Source organism: Mustela putorius, unplaced genomic scaffold, assembly GCF_011764305.1.
Source record: "Mustela putorius furo isolate JIRA1106 unplaced genomic scaffold, ASM1176430v1.1 tig00000095_pilon_pilon_pilon, whole genome shotgun sequence".
Taxonomy (NCBI): Eukaryota; Metazoa; Chordata; class Mammalia; order Carnivora; family Mustelidae; genus Mustela; species Mustela putorius.
This window is the reverse complement of record NW_025421280.1, coordinates 37,402,087-37,422,270: the sequence shown is the minus strand read 5'-3', so window position 1 is coordinate 37,422,270 and position 20,184 is coordinate 37,402,087. Positions and strand designations below refer to the sequence as shown.

At 51.0% G+C, this 20,184-nt stretch overlaps 1 protein-coding gene across 5 annotated transcripts in view; it reads left to right on the top strand.

Moving 5' to 3' along the window:
- Positions 1-20,184, top strand: part of CATSPERD (cation channel sperm associated auxiliary subunit delta) — a 48,023-nt gene that overhangs the window by 11,646 nt on the left and 16,193 nt on the right. For all 5 annotated transcript variants that reach the window (XM_045085900.1, XM_004771528.3, XM_004771529.3 and 2 more), the window contains 10 exons: positions 2,460-2,527; positions 3,384-3,497; positions 6,399-6,482; positions 8,592-8,742; positions 9,634-9,729; positions 10,944-11,026; positions 12,983-13,159; positions 17,907-18,020; positions 18,811-18,900; positions 19,893-19,951. In XM_045085900.1, the coding sequence (XP_044941835.1) occupies positions 2,460-2,527; positions 3,384-3,497; positions 6,399-6,482; positions 8,592-8,742; positions 9,634-9,729; positions 10,944-11,026; positions 12,983-13,159; positions 17,907-18,020; positions 18,811-18,900; positions 19,893-19,951 (1,036 nt within the window). The remainder of the gene's footprint in view (positions 1-2,459; positions 2,528-3,383; positions 3,498-6,398; positions 6,483-8,591; positions 8,743-9,633; positions 9,730-10,943; positions 11,027-12,982; positions 13,160-17,906; positions 18,021-18,810; positions 18,901-19,892; positions 19,952-20,184) is intronic.

Sequence of the window (20,184 nt, the reverse complement as noted above, 5' to 3'; positions counted from 1 at the left end):
AGTTGAGAGCCACAAGGGTTGGTAGATCACCATCTTGCCATGTGTTATTCTTTTGCTTCACTTATATTAGTTTTGGTGAAAGACTGTGGCCCCCATGAGAGGGAACCTTGTCCAGCCAGTGCAGTGCCTGCCAGGTGCTTGCTGAGCCCTGGCTGGAGAGAGGCTGACAGCCCCTGGGAGGGACAGAGAGGCAGAACAGAAGAGCCACACACTGGTTTGGCCCCCGTCTGACTTCTCAATACTGCGCTGGGATTTGGCCCTCAGCAACAAGGTGACCTGGGGATTCTGAGTGAATGATGCGCGGCGGCTGGGCGGGTACAGAATGTATCTAACCCAGATGGAGCTGGGACCCCGGGCCTCCCTCAGGGACTGTAGAAACAAGCCCCAGAAACCTGCTCTGACCAGTCTGGGGGCCACGTGATCAACTGTCACATCCAAATCAAACACCCAGCTGCCTCTGAAACACGCGTCCATCCATTCCTTGCAGAACTTACTGCCTGGAGCCAAACAGCTGCACGGCCCTCCCTGCTTTCCCCGCCACCTCCCTGCCTCCCAAATTCACCCCTGGGCTGGCTCTCGCCTTGCCGCCCTGCCAGCCCCCTCTACCCCCTCCTGCATCCCTTCTTTTCTCTCTCACATTTCATGCCTTTCTCATTTTGGAGGGGGGAAGGGAGCATAAAAGCCACATAAAACTGACCATTTCAACCATTTTAAAGTGCGCAGTTCAGTGGCATTTAGTACATTCCCAACGTTGTGCCACCATCACTGCTATCTAGTTTTGGAACATTCCATCACCCCAAGGAGAAAGACCTTCCCCATCAGCGGTTCCTTCCCAGCCCTCCCCGGCCCCTGGCAACCCCACAGCCACTTTCTGTCTCCATGGACGTGCCTTTTCGGCACGTTTTACACGCGTGGAATCGCAGACTTTGTGGCTTTTTTTGTGTCTGGCTTCTCCGAGTGTTGTGTTTTCGAGCTTCCTTCCCATTTTAGCATGTGTCAGCGGCTTGCTCCTTTTTAAGGCTGAATAATATTCCACTGTGTGGATGAACCACTTTTGTCCATTCATTAGCTGCTGGACACTTGGCTTGTTTCATCCTTTGAGCCATTGTGCGATAGAGCTTCTGTGCCTATTCCTGTACAAGTCTGTATATGGATACAAGTTTCCAGTTCTCTGGAGTAACCTAACCTAGGAGTAGAATTGCTGGGTCATCTGGAAACTCCATGTTTTAAGTATTGAGGGACCATAAGGGCTCCTCATAATGCCAGTAGGTCCAGCCTCTCTTCTCTTCTCTCCATCGCTTTCTTCAACAGCATCCAAAGGGCTGATTCCCCACCCCCTGACCCAGCCTAGTTCCCACATCTACCTTCTGTCTCTGTGGATGGGGCTCATACAAGTAGACTCATGCAGGGTGTGTCCTCGGGTCTGGCTCCTCTCACTGAGCACAATATCCTCAAGGTCCATCCATGCTGCAGGAGGTATCAGTATGTCCTTCCTTTTTAAGGCCAAATAATATTCCACTGTGTGTCTGCATGACATTTTTGCTCATCCATTCATTATCTGTCAACAGACACCTGGGTTGCTTCCATGTTTTAGTGATTGTGAATAATCCCGCCATGAACACAGGCATGCAAATATCTTCTTTAGCCTCTGCTTTCGAATCTTGTGAGTGGTAGGTCTACCCAGAAGTGGGATTGCCAGATTTCTATTTTCAATTTCTTGAGGAGCTGTCATCCTGTCTCCCACACCACATGCACCCATTTACATTCCCACCAACAGTGCACGAGGCTCCTAAGCTCCCCATCCTCACCAACACTTGATTTCTGATTCTTTGATAATAACCATCCCAATACATGGGCGTGCCATCTCACTGGGGTTTTGCGTTGCATTTCCCTGATGATCGGTGATGCCGAGAGCACCTTTCTCTGTCTTGTGGGCCACATGCATATTTTCTTTGGAGCTGAAACTTCTGCTTTTACAATAGAACCAAAGAATGCCTCCCTAAGAGAAGGAGAAAGGAGCTAAGAGAAAGGAGCCCTTCCCGCCATTTTGGCAGGGTCCTAAGAGTGTCTGCAAAACCAGTGGTTCTCACATGTGACAGGTATGTCCTCCTTGGCAATGTTTGGAGATAGTTTTAGTTGTTAAGACTGGGGGAGGGTGCCATTCTGGCATCGAGTCAGCAGAGACAAAGTTGCTGCAGGACAGAGTACCATACACACAGGACGGCCCCACAACCGAGAACCATCTGGCTCCAAATGTCAGTATTGTCAAGGTTGAGAAACCCTGCTCTATCTACCCTTTTCTCTGAAATTTATGGAGGTCATGGTTTGTTTGTTGGTTTGTTTGTTTGTTTTTAAAGAGTAGGCTCCACACCCTGAGCTCAAGAGTTGGATGCTCCACCAACTGAGCCAGCCAGGCACCCCAGAAGCTCATGTTTTTAAAAATGATCTTGTCCTTTTAGGTATAGAACGCCCTGTTTCACATGTTTCTGGTGACAACTGTTGTTACAGCAGACATCCATTTTGTGTGGTGAGTATATGGTGTGGAGCCTGCCATGGAAATAACTGTGTGCGTCTAATTCTGTGCCATTTATCTATGTGTGAAGTCACAGAAAGATTACACCCTGCGAAATACTAGACTCTTCCACCAGCCCAAAGCTCTCCCTACATGCCTGCCTCACAGTCCCGAACCCCTGGCAAGAACTAACCTGTTCTCCATCTCTATAATCTCATCGTTTCAAGAATATTTTCTACCAGGGCTCCTACAACATTTAACTCTGGGGAATTAGCTTTTGTCCACACTGGAGACTCCGCCCACTGCTTGGAGACTCCTCCCACTGCTTGGAGACTCCCCCCACTCATTGCGTGTATCTATTCCATTCCCCTTTGTTGTCAAGTAATAGTCCATGGAGTGTATCTGGTTGTTTCCACTTTTTGGTTATTACGAGTAAAGCTGCAATGAACATTCATTTGTGTCTGCATGTAAGTTTTCATCTCTGGGATAAATGCCCAGGAGCATGATCATGGGCATCTATCTCCTTTTTTTAAAAACTGAGATATAATTGAAATACAACAATGTATACATTTAAGGTGTACAATGTGTTTACTTGATACATTTATATGTTACAATATGATTGACCACCATAGCATTAACTAATACCGCCATTGCATGATGGTTGTTCTTCCTTTTTGTGGTGAGAACAATTAAGATCTAGTCTCGTAGCAACTTTGAAATGTATAATACAGTGTTGTTCTCTGTAATCACTATGCTGTGTATTAGATCTCTCAAACTTATTTATCTACCAGTTGCAAGCTTGTACCCTTAAAGAACATTTCCGCAACAACCCTAACCCTCTATCTCCTTTTGAATGTGTGCTTTCTTCCAGGATATGAGTAATTCAGTTTTTGCTTATTTGTATGGAGATCAGATATCTCAGACCACTGTATATTTCTCAAACACCCGGGGATACAAATTTCAGAAGTTTGCCTATGAAAGACAGGTATGTTCAATGTGGTAAAAAAATGAACAGCAAAATAATAAATATATATTTATGTCCTGCATGGTAGGAGTCATTAGCAATCCCTGGGTGAGCAAGAGCTTTTCTTTTTTGAAGAGTCTGATGGGCTGAAGAGAGTAGGGAAAATTTCAGGTCAAAGGAGCTGCCTAGGGAGAGTAGGAAGTTAGGAAGGGTTTCAAAAGGTGTTAGGGCATTGGATGGCTTCTGGAATACTCATGTGAACAAAGCTGTGGCCACAGTAAAGTCTGCACTTAACCCCAGGTCCACCCAAAACTCAGTACCATCGGGTACCATCAACATCCCAGTTATACAGAGGACAGAACAGTCCTGGCTCAGTTCCCACCCTCCCCAAAGTATATTCATCCAGAACCACAGCACATAACCCAACTTGGAAATCAGGTCTTTGCAGATTTAATAATTTAAGCTGAGATCATTCTCGATCGGGGTGGGTCCTCAACCCAATGACTGGTGTCCTTCTAAGAAGAGAGGACGTGGAGAGATGCACACAGAGAAGTTCTTGTGATGCTGCAGGAGACATTGCAGGGCCACACCTGCAAGCCAGGAGTTGCCGAGGACTCTTGGCAACCACCAGACGCTGGAAGAGAGGGATGGTGAGGTTTCTTCCTCAGAGGAACCAGCGCTGCCAACACCTTGATTTCAGACCTCCGGCTTCCACCAATGTGATGGTACATTTTTGTCGTTTGAAGCCATCAAGCACAGGGCAGCCCCAGGACACAGATACAGGGGTGAATGCACGGAGCAGTGCGGGGCCTTTACCACACAGCCTGGCAGAGCTGGGATCTGAACAGCTCAAGTGGACAGGATCCTTGGTAGCTAAGGGCATGAGGTTGCTTTGTTCTAATGCAGAGAGTGGCTTTGCCCCCAAACATTTGGAAAGTATGTGCAAAGCAAGGCAGGGAGCCTACTCTGCTCTCCAGCTCTGACCGCGTTCTGAATGCGGCTTCTCTGCCCTGCCCAGGAAGCCAAAGGGAGCCTAGAACCTAACTGACCCCATGTTTGCATTCAAAATTAGGCCTTGAAGGACTTAACATCTGTGCTCAGTTGGAATTGATCATCACTAAAAAACTGATGTAGGTAGGTAGATAGACAGATGGTAAGAATCAGCTCACATGCTTAAGGGGGCAGAGAAGCCCCACAGTCTGCCATCTGTGAGCTGGGGAACCAGGAAGCCTGGTAGCATAGCTCAAGTCTGAAGACAAAGGCCTGAGGACCTGGGAACCACTGGTAGAAGTCCCAGCATCCGAAGGCGCACGAACCAGAAACTCTGATGTTTGAGGGCAGAAGATGGACACGACATCCCAGCTCGAGAAGAGAGACCAAATTCACCTTTCCTCTTTCTCTTTGTTCTATGAGGGCCCCCAACCGATTGGGTGATGCCCGACTACGTAGGTGAGAGTGATCTTTATTGGGTCTACTAAATTAAATGCAAATCTCTTCCAGGATCACCCTCCCAGACACACCCAGAGAGAATGTTTTACCACCTACCTGGGCATACCTTAGCTCAGTCCGGCTGACACATAAAATGAACCAACACAAGTCCACCTCTTGTCAGCCTTTTAAGTTTGATGCCTCCTCACTCAAACACCAATTATTAATACAATAGTCCTGCTCTTTGCATGTGTGTGTGTATGTGTGTGTGTGTGTGTGTGTGTGTGTGTGTGTGTGAGTGGTGGGGAGGACGGTTACTGTTCTTTTCAAGGCCAGAAGGCTGACGTTCCTGATTCATCTCCTTGGAGTTCTGCCAGCAGGGAAGGAGTTGGGGCGTCTGGTAGGGAGGTGATGGGCTGGGAAGTCCAGCAATCTGTTCCAGTTGGGATGGGTCACCTCGGGCCACCATAATAGACATCACAGATTAGGTGACTTAGACAGCAGACATTTATTTTTCACAGTTCTGGAGGATGGGAAACCCAAGATCAAGATGATGGCTGATTGAGCTCCTGGTGAGGGCTCCCTTCCTGACTCACAGATGGCTATCTCCATACTATGTCCTCACATGAAGAAGAGAGAATGCTTGGTCTATCTCTCTCTCTCTTTTAAAGATTTAATTAATTAATTTATTTATTTGAGAGAGAGAGAGAGAGACAGAGAGCATGAGTGGGAGAGGGGCAAAGGGAGAGGGAGAAGCAGAGTCCTCGCTGAGTAGGACCCTGCGATCATGACCTGAACCCAAGGCAGATTCTTAACTGACTGAGCCACCCAGGCGCCCCTTCCAGTAGGGATTCTTGCCCAGGCGCTCTGGTGTCTCTTCTTATAAAGACACTAACCCCATCCTCGGGGCCCACTCTCATGGTCTCATCTAAACCCACTTAGCTCCCAAAGGCCCCACCTCTAAGGACCGTCCCATTGATGATGCTAGTTTGAATGTTTGTGTGTCTCCCCCCACAACTGGGGGAGAGACAGTTCAGTTCATGGTGCTGTTTATAATAGAAAACTCCCCACGATAACCTAAGAGGCTTAAATAAAATAGTAGTCTTTCTGTCTCTTACCTGAAAGATTTCTGGAGGCAGTTAGCTGGGCTGTCCCACAGTCCAGAGGATAGGGCCCTTGGTCTTGTGCTCCCACTTGGCTTCTGGATGCTTTGCTGACCATTCAAAATCAGGTATGAGGAACCAAAGCAGGAGTGAAGGATTTAGACAACCATCTAACAGTCTGGGTCCACACCACTTCCTCTAACAACCCCCCCCCCAAAAAAAAGCTATCTTCATTCAAGGTTCTATCCTACATGCTACATTTCCATAGAGGGGAAATAGATCATAACAAAAAAAAACTTCACTTCATTTTAGCTTATGAGGTAATCTGGAGTGAAAATCAAATGCATTAATGATTTATTCATGTGTGATTTTTTGTGTGTTTGTTTTATAGGCAGAACTAGTTGGGTCTTTGGGTGGGACCTTCTACTTTCACTCCTTGTCACAAGTTGGGCTGCTTCTCATTGATCAAGGGAAGGTGAGTAACTTTGAACTAGGAAGAAAGACTTAAGGGACCGTTGCCCCCAGCCAGGTTTTTGTTAAGACTGACACACTTGGATTTTCATATCTGAAATCCATCTAGCTTTTCATTTACCTGTCCATCCATGTATCCATCTACCTAACCAACCTACCATCCACCCATCCATCCATCTACCCATCCATCCATCCACCCATCCATCCAACCAACCAACCATCCACCCATCCATCCATCCACCCATCCATCCATCCAACCAACCATCCATCTATCCAGCCATCCAACCAACCAACCATCCATCCATCCATCCATCTATCCATCCATCCATCCATCCAACCATCCACCCATCCATCCAACCAACCATCCACCCACCCATCCATCCAACCAACCATTCACCCACCCAGCCATCCAACCAACCATCCATCCATCCATCCAACCAACCATCCATCCATCCATCCAACCACCTATCCATGCATCCAACCAACCATCCATCCATCCAACCAACCAACCATCCATCCATCCATCCAACCAACCATCCATCCATCCATCCATCCAACCATCTATCCATGCATCCAACCAACCATCCACCCATCCATTCCAACCATCCATCCATCCACCCACCCATCCATCCATCCAACCAACCATCCACCCATCCATCCAACCAACCATCCATCCATCCATCCATCCACCCAGCACCCACCCACCCTTCTATCGGACCTACTTATCCATCTGTCCATCCATCCCTCCCTCGACCTTCCCTCCATCCATTTACCTATTTATCCATCCATTCACCCACCTACCCGTGCACCTACCTACTCAGCCATTCACCCATCTAGTCACCTACCTATTCCTCCACGCGCCTGTCTTCCCACCCTCCTCCCCGCGTCATCCGCTCATTCAGTCCTGCCCTTGGCAGTATTTAAGTAGTGTCTAGAGGGGCTAAGCACTGTGTGAACACTAAGGATAAGATACAAAGTGTGGTGTACTTTCGCTGACCATGCACAAGACTGTGTTAAATGCTTCACACTGAACTCTTTGTTAATGATTATTTTCATGGGTATCTGGAAGTTCAGTACCTGACACCTGTGACCTCACGGGTATCATTATTTAGAATAAGACTAAGTTAAGTAGAGGAGTTAGTCCATGTAAACTGCATTTGAAGAAAAGCTATTAAGGCAGAAAAAAAAGTACGGTATTGCACCCTGCATAGGTGGGATGTGCTGCTCTGGGGGCTCAGGGGAGCCTGGCTGTCAGGAAGCAGGAAGCTTCGGGAGTTGGGCTGACCTCTGGGGTGGAAGCCCCCACCCTCTGACCACATGCTGGGTCCCATCCCGTCCCAGAGTGTTTCATTAGCATAGTCCCCGCCCAGAGTGCTCTCATTAGCATAGTCTCCGCCCAGAGTGCTCTCATTAGCATCAAGTGCCCAGGCCCTGCTCTGCTCCCGAGTGACCACAGCATCCACCTATGCACGATTTCTCAGGCTGCCCACCCACAATCCCACAGGCCTTGGCTGGCGAGTGTCCACACTGGGAGGGTGGGCAGACCCACTGTGGGCTTTGGCTGGCGTGTCCACACCTGGGACGGGGGCCGGAGCAAATGCGCTGCAGGCTCCGGAGGCCCGCTCCCTGCACGTTTGCATTCCTAGCCTAAGGTCCATTGAGGTGCCCCCTAACTACACCCCCTAATTAACTACCCCTCTTTCCCCACCGCAGTGTCCGGGAGGTGGCCTCAATGGGGGTCCAGGGCCATCCATCCTGCCCTGGGCGCTGTGTGTCTGGCAGCCCAGAAGGAGAGGACAGGGCTTCTCAGCCTCCCACTGTGCGCATTGAACGAGGACGAGTTCTGTGTCTGGGGGCCATCCCACGCACTGTGGGGTGTGGAGAAGCCTCCCCCACGCCATCCTGGGAGCACCCCCAGTCCTGACATCCCCTCCTATCCCCCCGGGGACATCGTCCAGTGTCCCCCTGAGGGCAGGGCCGCCCCAAGCTGAGAACACCAGCCCAGATTATAAGGTCTGAAGGAAGTCTCTGCAGCAAAGCCTCAAACTCTTGGACCCCTGCTACCGCTGAGCCCGTGATGTCTTCTACCAAATTCCGCAATCTTTCCTCTCAGGCTTGGTTCAGTTACTCAGAACACCCCCTGAACAGCAGTTTTGGGCTGCCCTTCGACTACAACGGAACCCTGGGCATCCTCATCACCCCAGGCCAGAAAGGCATTCTCATCTTCTGGTTCGAGAAGAGCCTGTTGGTTTCCAGAAACTCAGGTGAGCCAGGCCCAGGCTCTGGGTGTCCTGCTGGCTTTTCTCTCTCCTACCTCCCATAGACGGGGACCCGCCCATTCTGGATGGCAGTCCTGGCTGTGTCCTATCTCTTCCCCCCACCACCCCCGCCTGGTTTCCTGCCCCCTGGAGTTCTTAGGGCCACATGGGCAGGGTCTGGAAGTCATCCACCAGTCACCTAGGGCAGAGCCCAAGTCTTCCCTCCAAGAACCACAAGCCTTGTTTTGGCACCAAGGTCAGCGTCTCTGGGACCTGGCTCAGGGCTGCCCACTTGGACTTGCCCTGGCCAGAGAGAACTTGGAAACAGCTGGCCTAGCAGAGGAATCCCAGCCATGTCCTCCAGCAAGCAGGAGACAGGAAGCAGAAGGCAGCCCCCCTCACCCAGGAGGAAAGGGGTACTGTCGGGGACCCCTGGGCACAGGTGTGTCTGCAAGACCACCCAGTCTGAGCACCAGCCAGGCTTCCTGAACACCATCGACCCCCCCCTACTCCCCCGCCCTCTCCCACCCCCCTACCCCCGAGCAAGAGAAGGGCTCAGGGCTGGCCTGTCTGTTTGGAGAGTTCGACAAGCTCTCCTTCCTTACATATGTTACCCATACAGTGAAAGGCATTCCATGATGTCCACGCCTCCCGCAGTGAGACAGCCTTTCTCGTGAGCTCTGCAGCCAATGTGCCGCGTTCCTGTCCCACGGGGGCACATGGGGTTGGTTTTCTGGAACCCAGGCACCTTCTGCCCCGCGCCCCGGTGCTGTGCTTTCCCCCACCAGGTATCATTTGAGTCCCTCACCAAGGACTGGGCAGGCGGCGGAATCGCTCTGCATTTCAGCAGTGGGGGGGGGGTCCCTTTCGTCGTGACTCCGCTCTGTCGTCTCACAGGTCAGCTCGTCTACCCTGTCCATGTGCGAGAAGGACCGAACACCTTGTATTCATCCATTTCTGAAGCCAACGTCACCATCCACAGCGTTGCTGCCAGTGCGTGCCCTGCCTATGGGTAGTTTTCTAGAAGTGCCTTCTCCCGGGCTTGCTAACCACTGACCCACTAGACCCCGTCCAGACAAAACCAAACCAGACCAACCTAAACCCAAACCCAGACATGATTATCGCATATTCGAGAACAATTGCCGGCATAAACTTCTGTCCTCTTGCACCGTGAGGTAGAATGAGGATGGGGTGTTGGATTCCTGGGGCCGCTGCAGCCAATGCCCTTGCACTAAGGGCCGTAGAACGACAGACGGTCCTGAAATCAAGGGTCAGCAGGGCCACACTCTGGGCCTAGGCTCCAGGGAAGGATCTGCCCCAGGTCTGTCTCCTTGGCTTATAGATGGCTGCACCCCGCCCCCCACCCCGTGTCTCCACACTGCGTTCCCTTTGTGCGCGGTGTGTCCAGATTCCTCCCCTTTTTACAAGGACACAAGTCCTCCTGGATTCGGACCTACCCCGATGGCCTCGTTTTAACTTAGCACCTCTTTAAAGACCCGATCTCCAAATACAGTCACATTCTGAGGTCCTGGGAGTTAGGACTGCTACACACCTTTTTTGGAAGGGCCCCATTTCAAGCCATCACAAATAGCATCTCAGGATTTCTTTGCTGCTCCATTGTTGTCCCGCTGCTATCCCCAAAGATGAGCTTCGCCTGACTAGTGTTTCTCCTCACACAGCTCCCGAATGCAAACTTAGAGGCAGAGAGTGGGACACGCTGGGGGGGGGGTCACTTGGGGGCTAAGTCAGTGTCTCCCCTGTTTGCTGATCATCCCATAACATCCTACTGTCTGTGTCCCTGCAGCTGTTCACAGTTAACTTAGAGTTCCAGAAATCCGTGATATAAAATGCTCTTATAATTAAACCAGTAGTGCATGGTCCTTTAAAGGATTTTTTAAAAAGTATATTCCAAGTACAGTTGAAGTCCCTTGGGGCACCTGGGTGGCTTAGTTGCTTAAGCGTCTGACTCTTGATTTCAGCTTGTGTCGTGATCTCAGGGTCATGAGATGGAGCCTGGCTTTGGGCTCCATGCTGAGCGTGGAGCCTGCTTGGGATTCTCTCTCTCCCTCTTTCTTTCTCCCTGCCCCCACGCCCAGCTCACTCTCTGTCTCTTAAAAAAATTATAATAAACTTCTTCTATTTTTTGTATTTTTGTCCATTGAAACAACCTCATTTCAATTTCGCTCCATCTTGTTGGTCTTTCCTAGATGAAAATGAACTGGCAGTTTTAACCCAGGAGAACAGTTTGTATTACGGCAGCTTGGGAATCCTGTCAAGTTCTCTAATCAAAGTAGGTAAAATCAAAGTAGTGTTGTTACCCGTCAGTGAGGAAATAAATTGTTCTCAAACTTTTTTTTTTTTTTTAAGAGAGCAAGCAGGTGGTGGGGGCCGGGGGCAGAGAGAGGGGAAGAGAAAAATTTTTAAAAGATTTTATTTATTTATTTGACAGAGAGAGAGAGACAGAGAGGGAACACAAGCAGGGGGAGTGGGAGAGGGAGAAGCAGGCCTCCTGCTGAGCAGGGAGCCCGATGCGGGGCTCAATCCCAGGACCCTGGGATCATGACCTGAGCCAAAGGCAGGTGCCCAGTGACTGAGCCACCCTGGCACCCGGGAAGAGAGAATCTTAAGTAGGTTCCACACTCAAAGTAGAGCCCAAAGCAAGACTTGATCTCACAACCCTGAGATCATGACCTGAGCGGAAATCAAGAGTCAGATGGTTAACCCACTGAGCCAGCCACGCACCTGGCTAGTCTCAAACTTCTGTCCTTTTTCTGAAGGTTAGAAATCACTCTAGTTATTGAAACAATCGTAGTACTTCAATAAAAGTAATAATTTAATTAATATTGAATTAACATTAATATTGAAAAAATTTAACATTAATAGTGATTTTACTGGTTGTGAAAATCATGACAGCAGCTAAAACCTGTTGCGCCCTGGGAATGTGGCAGGTGCTGGTCTGAGCCTTTTCCACTTGCTCCCTCATTTGATCCCAATCATCATTTTTTTTTAAGATTTTATTTGTTTATTTGACAGAGAGCGAGCTCATAAGCAGGCAGAGAGGCAGGCAGAGAAAGAGGGGGAAACAGGCTCCCCACTGAGCAGAGAGCCCCATGTGGGGCTTGATCCCAGGACCCCAAGATCATGACCTGAGCCGAAGGCAGAGGCTTAACCCACTGAGCCATCCCAGGCAACCCCATCATCTTTTTTTTTTTTTTTAAGATTTTATTTATTTATTTGTCAGAGAGAGAGCACAAGCATGGGGAAGGGCAGGCAGAGGAAGAGGCAGGTTTCCCACAGAGTAAGGATCCCGACTCGAGACCAGATCCCAGGATCCCAGGACCATGACCTGAGCCGAAGGCAGAGGCCCAACCAACTGAGACACCCAGGCAACCCAATCCCAACCAGCATCTTAAGAAGTGGAGCTTTAGGGGGACCTGACTGGCTCAGTCGGAGAGCATGTGACTCTTGATCTCAGGATCATTGAGCCCCCAGGGGGAGGGGCTAAAATAAATAAATAAATAAATAAATAAATAAACTTAACAAAAAAAACAAGCCAGAGAGAAAAGAAGTAGAGCCTTATATGGTCTCCATTGGACAGACTGGAAAACAGAGGCACAGAGAGGTAGGAAGTGGTGGCAGGCAGAGGTCATTTCATACTGCCTTAGACGTCATGCCTATCTGTTTCTATTTCATTCTCACAAAACCCCAGGAAGGAGAGCATAGCATTCCAACTTCTACAAGGGAGGAAAAACTGAAGTTTTCCTCTTTCCTCAGGCCCCTTAGCTCATCAGCAGCTGAGCCAGAAAAGTCCTTAAGTGTGATGATCCCTACTTTGGTCCTTTGCTGCTTGAGCTGCAAACACTATAGTTCTAGAAGGCTGCCTGACATCGGCATAGGATAGGACAAGGAATATAGGGCCGTCTCCTTGAAGCCTTCACCCTGACCCCAGGGCGTTTTCTGGGTGAGGGTCTGTAGCCTTCGTCCTGACTCTCCAGAGCCATCCAGGACCTGTGCATAAGTCTAGACTTAGTTCCTGCCCACCCCCTCTGCTGAGGAAAGACAAAGTTCCCGTTATTTATCACCAAGGAATGAATAAAGCTGGAGAGCAGGTATTTCCACAAAGTGTGCCGATGATTTTCTTTCTGTTTGTTTGGTCTGCCTTCTTTAAACCTGAAACGTAAGATAAAATTGGCATCCTCAAAAACGACTTAGAATGACCTGATTCCTGAAATCGCTTTCCTCTTAGTTTGCAGGCCAAAACATCTGCACCCAGGACGCAGCCCTGATGTTCACTGATGTGGGGAGAGTAGAAATACTGACCCCAATCCCCGATTTGATGTTTCCAGCTTTCGATTTCCAGAAGTGTTCTGTGAACATCCAGGCGATTCTCATGGATCCCCAATTCGAAGTCGACGTTTGCAAAGTATGTGATCATTGCTGTTTGGATCAATGTTCTGGGCACTCTTTCTAAAAAAAAAAAAAAAAAATAGCAAACCTCACAGAGCCAGAGCTGGGCATTTGTGGTTGGTAACCACACCGTATAGCTCCGATGGGTGTTGCTGGGGGAAAACAGGGGACGGGACAGGCACTTATTCCTGCATTTCACCTAAACCACTGAATCTGGCAGCCAGCCACCACTGCCCCCAAAGGCTCGTGCCCTCGCCTCATGTGGGTTTCATGCCCCTTGTTTCGGATAGAAACATACATCACGTTAGTAGACACTCTTTGTAACAAGGAAGCCGGCCAACCCTTAACAATGGTTTGGAAGAGGGTAAAGCAAATGATGTGCTTGTGGGGGGGGCTTCCTCCTCCAGCAAAGTTACAGTCAGTGTTCTCCGGAATCTGACCTGGAGAGCTCTGGAGAGGGAGATTCGATTGGGCTCAAGGCTTCCACCTAGCCCTGGGGTCAGCCTTGACCCTCGCTCAAAGCGGGGGGGAAATTCTACAACTATGGAAACATGGATGCATCAATTTTGACTCGTCGTTCTGCGAGTAACAGAAAGTCCCAATCGAATGGGAGTTACTCCAAAAGCAACTGTTGCCCGGTGCTGCCAGAAGGTCTGATGGGGGAAGACCTCGGGCGAGGCTTGATTTCGGCACCTCGGATCAGGCCAGCAAGGAGGCGTCTCCTGTCCATCTGTCCACCTGCCTGCGGGGATGTTCCCTGCTTCACCCTGAAGAATCATCTAGATGCCACTGGAAGCCCTGGGTTCTCACGCCGCGGCATCGAGCTGGCAGGTGCAGACGGGCAGCCTCGCAGTATCCCCCGGGCAAGAGACAGGGCCTCTCATCCGCGCTCTGCAGATGCCGTGAGAAATCCCCGCCCCCTCGAGTGTCTCCCGCATCTCATTGGCTTAGGGGAGATGACAGGCCCACTTCCGCGCCAATCGCAGGGCTGGAGGTGAGCCCATCAGAGTCCACACCTTCAGATAACAATGACGTCAGTCCACCAGGCCATCTGCCCAAGGATGAGCCAAGGACCGGTCTGCGGAAGGGGATGCGCATACCCTGGGGAGGAGACCAGCCGCGGGACAGAAGTAGCACGGTAGCATCTCGGGGCCCCTCCCGCAGACCCTGGCAATCCCGTGGGTCAGAAGTGCAGGAGAACACCATTTCTTTCACTTTGAATGTTTAAACTGTCCCCAGGACGCAATCACACATTGCTTTTTTCCGGTGATGAGCACTTTCAGGGTCTCCTCTCTTGGCACTTCCCCCCGCGCAGTGCAGGGCTGTTACCTGCCGTCGCTGCGCTGGGTGTGACATCTCCCAACCGAACCCTTGTAGCTTTTTGAACAACTTCACCCATTTTGCCCATCTCTGTCCACCACCCCTGGCAAGCGCCAATCTTTTCTCAGTATCTATGAGTTTAATTTTTTCGTTTCGTTTTTAAAAGATTTTATTTATTTATTTGACATGGAGAGAGAGATCACAAGAAGGTGGAGAGGCAGGCAGAGGGGGGGGGGGGGAAGCAGGCTCCCCACCAAGTTGAGAGCCCGATGCGGGGCTCCATCCCAGGACCCTGAGATCATGACCTGAGCCAAAGGCAAATGCTTAATGGAAGGAGCCACCTAGGCATCCCCATTTCACAAATTTTATTTATTTTTTTTTAAAAAGATTTTATTTATTTATTTGACAGAGATCACAAGTAGGCAGAGAGGCAGGCGAGGGGTGGGGGTGGAGCAGGCTCCCCGCCGAGCAGAGTCGAGCAGAGTCCGATGTGGGGCTCGATCCCAGGACCAGGACCCTGGGATCGTGACCTGAGCTAAAAGCAGAGGTTTTAACCCACTGAACCACCCAAACGCTCCCATATCACAAATTTTAACCCATTCATCCATTCATGGACATTTAGGTTGATTTCATGTCTTGACACAGAGCTGCAGTAAATATGGGAGAGAGATACCTCTTTAAAACAGTCATTTCAGGGGCGCCTGGGTGGCTTAGTGGGTTAAGCCTCTCCCTTTGGCTCAGGTCATGATCTCAGGGTCCTGGGATCGAGCCCCGCATTGCATCGGGCTCTCTGCTCCGCAGGGAGCCTGCTTCCTCTCTCTCTCTCTCTCTCTCTCTCTGCCTGCCTCTCTGCCTACTTGTGATCTCTGTCTGTCAAATAAATAAATAAAATCTTAAAACAAAAAACAAAAAAAAAACCCAGTCATTTCATTTCCTATAGAAACACACCCAGAAGCGTGATTGCTGGGCTATAGGGTAGCTCCACTTTTAATTTTTTGAGGCAACCCTGGACTGTTTTCCAGCACCCATTTACATTCCCAAGGAAATGCCATCTCGGGGTCTGCCCTGTCCAGCAACCTCATCCTATCTCTCAATGCTCTGAAATCCACAGAATCAGAAATAAGGTCAGTGCTGTGCTCCCTGGTGCCCAGCTACCTAGGTGTCCTGTGTCTGCCGGGCTGCTCCCCTTCTAAAAGGCTGCAGAAGAGTCACAAAGAGGTTTCAGGCTGTCCATCTCCAAATGGCCTTTGAATCCATGACACTTAGCGATCTGAGAATAAAATGAAAGTATCTGTGCCACACACCGAGGATATCAATTTTTTTTATATTTTTAAAAAGATTTTATTTATTTATTTGACAGACAGAGATCACAGGCAGGCAGAGAGGCAGGCAGAGAGAGAGAGGAGGAAGCAGGTTCCCTGCCGAGCAGAGAGCCCGATGTGGGGCTCGATCCCAGGACCCCGAGATCATGACCCGAGCCGAAGGCAGAGGCTTTAACACCCCCACCGAGCCACCCCGGTGCCCCTGGATATCGATTTATTAAGATACCCTTTTGTGAAACGATGGTGCTGATAGATGGGAGTGGGGTTTTTTTTTTCTTGTTTTCTTTACTTGCCACTGTAAAATATCCATCCCTAGCCGTGGGGATTTCCTTGTGGGCTCTTGAAATCCTGTGTCTGGAAATTGCTGGTCTTAGGCACACATGGAGGAGAAAATGAGAGATTGAGAGCGAGCAGTAGTAGGCTTTTGTGCAAATATTTGGCCCCTTGAACTCTTCTGAGGAAGGCGGCTGTGCTACTAGCAAGAAGTTTTCCCAAATCCCACCAAAAATGACAACAAAATACAAAACAAAAAAACAAAGCACCCAAACAGCAACTACATAGCATAACGAAAACCCATGGATGATGGGTGGCCTGGTGGGCTCAGTTGGAAGAGCGTGTGACTCCTGATCTTGGGGTTGTGAGTTCGAGCCCCACGTTGGGTGTGCAGCCTACTCCAAAACAAAAACCAAAAACAAAAAACAAACACCAAGACTAAAACAAACAGCAAAAAGCTCATGGATGAAAGCTGGGACAGGGGCACCTGGGTGGCTCAGTTGGTTAAGCATCTGCCTTCGGCTCAGGTCATGATCCCAGGGTCCAGGGATTGAGCCCCACATGGGGCTCCCTGCTCAGTGGGCAGCCTGCTTCTCCCTCTCCTTCTGCCTACTACTTTGCCTGCTTATGCTTTCTCTGCCTGCTTATGCTTTCTCTGCGTCAAATAAGTAAATTTAATTTAATTTAAAAAGAGAAAGCTGGGGCAATTAGTTGGATAATTTGAGTCCACAGGGCTATAAATAAGTGACTGAGTCAAGAAAGGAGCAGAGACACATGCCTGCGACAGAAGAACTCTGAGTGATGTGCTTGCATGCACTCCCTCCTAGAGGAGTTTAACCACCACCACCACCACCCCCCGCCTGAGGCTGGACTGGTCTCTGTCATGAGCCCACAGGCAACAGTCTGGAAAGGAGGAGTAGCCCCTTGGTAGTGGAGAAGCCTGGCAAGCACCGTATTAGCCGGGAGATAGGATCCACTTCAACAGTCCCGTAGCAAGGACAGGAAGTCCCAGGTTCTCTTGGCCTTTTCTCCACCCCAGACGGGGAATCAGCCGCTTCTCCAAGAAGCATCTCATTGGCTGGCTGCGTTGCTAGGACAGCAGGAAGCCAATCTTTTCCCTTGAACATGGGGGAAATAAAAGGCAAGATGCGAGCCTTCATCCCATTTTCCCTTCCAACGGTTCCAATGGGCCAGGCGAAAAGTCGAAGTGGGAGAGAGTCTGTAAAACTCCCCCGGCAAATGTGTGCAGACGAAATGATCGCATGTGGTCTGGCGGCAACCCCAACATCATAAAGGGTGGCAGCCAGCCCCAGGCGCTGCTGATGGAGGATCAACCACCCACTGAGTCTTGCCAGCGCGATCCTCCGATCTGCCAGAAACTCTGAGCACAAAGCAACATGCCTACCTGTGCCAGGAAAATCCGGACCGTGGGAATCTACAGGTCCAGCTTCCTGGGCGCTTCAAAGCTGCATAGAAACAAAAAGAAAGGGACGAGGCGGGGGGCCTGGGGATTGAAGGAGCCTTCGAGAGAACAACGTTTGAAAATGGGCAGGACTAAGTCGCATCACCTAGGGATGCACACGTAGCAAGAAAGTGATGGTGGAAAAAGTCAGGTGTTGGCGGGGGGCACTTCTGCAGAGAGGAGGCCCTGCGGTGAGGTGATGGGGTGGACCTCGAGGGTCTTCAGGGGGCTGCAGGATCTAGCCGGGAAGACACTGGCATAAGTGACAGAGTGGAAAGTTCCATCCCTGGTGGAGACCACTGAGGGCCACCCACCTGCTTGTCCGTTCTGCTTTTGGGAACAGGAGTTTGGTTTAATTCATGGATTTGTTTGGCGTTTCTGCCCAGGTGGAACTTTTGGAAGGAGAATTTGACAGCAAAATGTACACCATTGACATGAACAGCAAATTGGAGCTGACCGCCCTGATGATCCCGCGGCCCGGCAAGTCCCTGATCCCGCTGGTAAGGCCACCTCCCGAGTTTGGTGGGCGCTTCTGAGATGGGGTGCTCCCCAGGGTCCCAGGCTTTCAGAGTCCCCTGGGATCCCAGGGGGAGACCTTGCTCAGGATGCTTCTTAGACATGCCCTGTCCTGCTCCTCAATGACCCTCTGCCTGTCTGGCTTCCTCTCCCGGGACCTGTGCGCCTGGTTCTCCACCCTTCTCTGGGGCTGCCGTGAGCTTCCCAAAAGCTCCTCTTCCTCTTAGTCTGGCCGGAGCCTGACTCATGCCTTCCCTCAGGCAGCGGGAGGTGCTCCAGAGACAGTGGGTCTCCCCGGACCTGAAGCCCAAATGGCCAAGCCTAGAACCCCCGGTACAAGTAACAGAGCTGAAAACGGTGGGGGCGGGGTGATTAATGCAAGGTCACGGGACGACGTCCAGCCAGCCGGGAGCAGTGCCTAGCAGGGGACACCAGGCTGGCTCCGGCTCTTATCTCGGGCTCTCCTTCCCAGCTCCTCCTTGCAGGTCAGGCCTCTGGGTCTCTCCAAGCACCCGGGATGGGTCAGGGATCTGCAGCTCTGAGCTGTCTGCAGAGACACAGCCGTGTCTCTGTGTGGCCACAGCTGGGGAGTAGTTGAAGTGCAGCACATTCGGGAATCAGAGGGGCACCCGCTTTGGCAGAGCAAGCTTGGTTTTTGGTGGGAAGGTGCACGAGGATACGTGTGGACGAGAGCCGCTCCCCCCACCAGAGGCACCCCTTTGTGCCTCTAGCCCAGAACATCTGTGTGTGCTTCTCCTCTCCGGCCCCTGCCAGGCAATGGTGAGCAACCCCCACTCCCTGGGCCTGCAGGCCATCATCTATGAGGACGGCTACACTTACGACGGGAACACCAAACACAGGATGGTGAGCTGCGCCCCCGACCCCACCCCAGCCGCAGGTGCACGTGAGGAAGGGCACAGCCTTATGGGCACCCAGCCCACTCCGGCCACCTTAAGGCACTCCTCAGCCTGACCTTCCTCCCTCCTTTCCCTCCTCATACTCAGCACACAGCGGGGTAAGGGGCTGGGGAATTTGGAGAGGACACAGCTGGGCCCCTCCCCGCAGGCAGGCAGCAGTCTCCCAGGACAAGTGAGGTCTTTAAGGTTCACGGGGATAAGCTCAGAGGCCATGGCAGGGAGCCTAATACAGCCCTGGGGAAATGTGGGTGGTTGGGTAAACCAAGGCATCAGGATGGAGGTGACCTGGGGGACCAGGAGAAGCTTAGCTAATTAGGGGTCTGGAGGATCCACAGGGCAAGCCAGGCCTCCTGGTCGCACTACGGGCTTTGTGCTTGATGCCAGAAGCCTGGCGGGGGGGGCGGGGAGGGGTTGGGAGGTTGCCAGGGGACAAGGGCAGGGCATCAGTCCACCACAACAGAGCCTTTGGACCAGTCCTTGCCACCTTCTAAAGAAGAGGGGAGACAGTCACCCCTCACTACAGGTCCTCCAGACAAAGGCAGCAAGGAAATGCAGGGGCTTGGGGTGTTCATTTCCATGAGCTTCTAGAAGTCTTTCACCAGTGGTACAATTAGAAACAGGGGAGGGCTGGGACGCCTTGGTGGCTCAGTGGGTTAAAGCCTCTGCCTCTGGCTCAGGGTCCTGGGATCGAGCCCCGCATCGGTCTCTCTGCTCAGCGGGGAGCCTGCTTCCCCCACTCTCTCTGCCTGCCTCTCTGCCTACTTGTGATCTCTCTCTGTCAAATAAATAAAATCTTAAAAAAAAAAAAAAAAAATCAGGAGAGGGCTGGACGCTCTCCAGGCTCCTCCTCCCAGGGCCCTGTCCTACCTCAACCTCCCCCGATCCCTGACTGTGCGCGGCTCCAGGCTGTCACTCACCCTTTTACCCTTGATTCCACAGAACATTTCCCTGAAGCAGCAGCACCACTGGGGCAGAGCCGACCCCAGTTTCACCTCCAGGTATGTGGTCGATCACCTAGAGCGGAGTGGGGAAGGGGTGGCCCAGGCTATCTAAGCGGTTCCCTTAACGGGAACTGGGAACCCCGGGGCCAAGATCCAGACTCCCTCCCTCCAAGGACAGTAAGACCAGAATAATTGAAAACAGTTTCTAAGTGGTGGGTTCCTCAAAAAATTAAACCTAAAATTACTATATGATTCAGCAATCCCATTTCTGGGTCTACACCAGGAAGAAC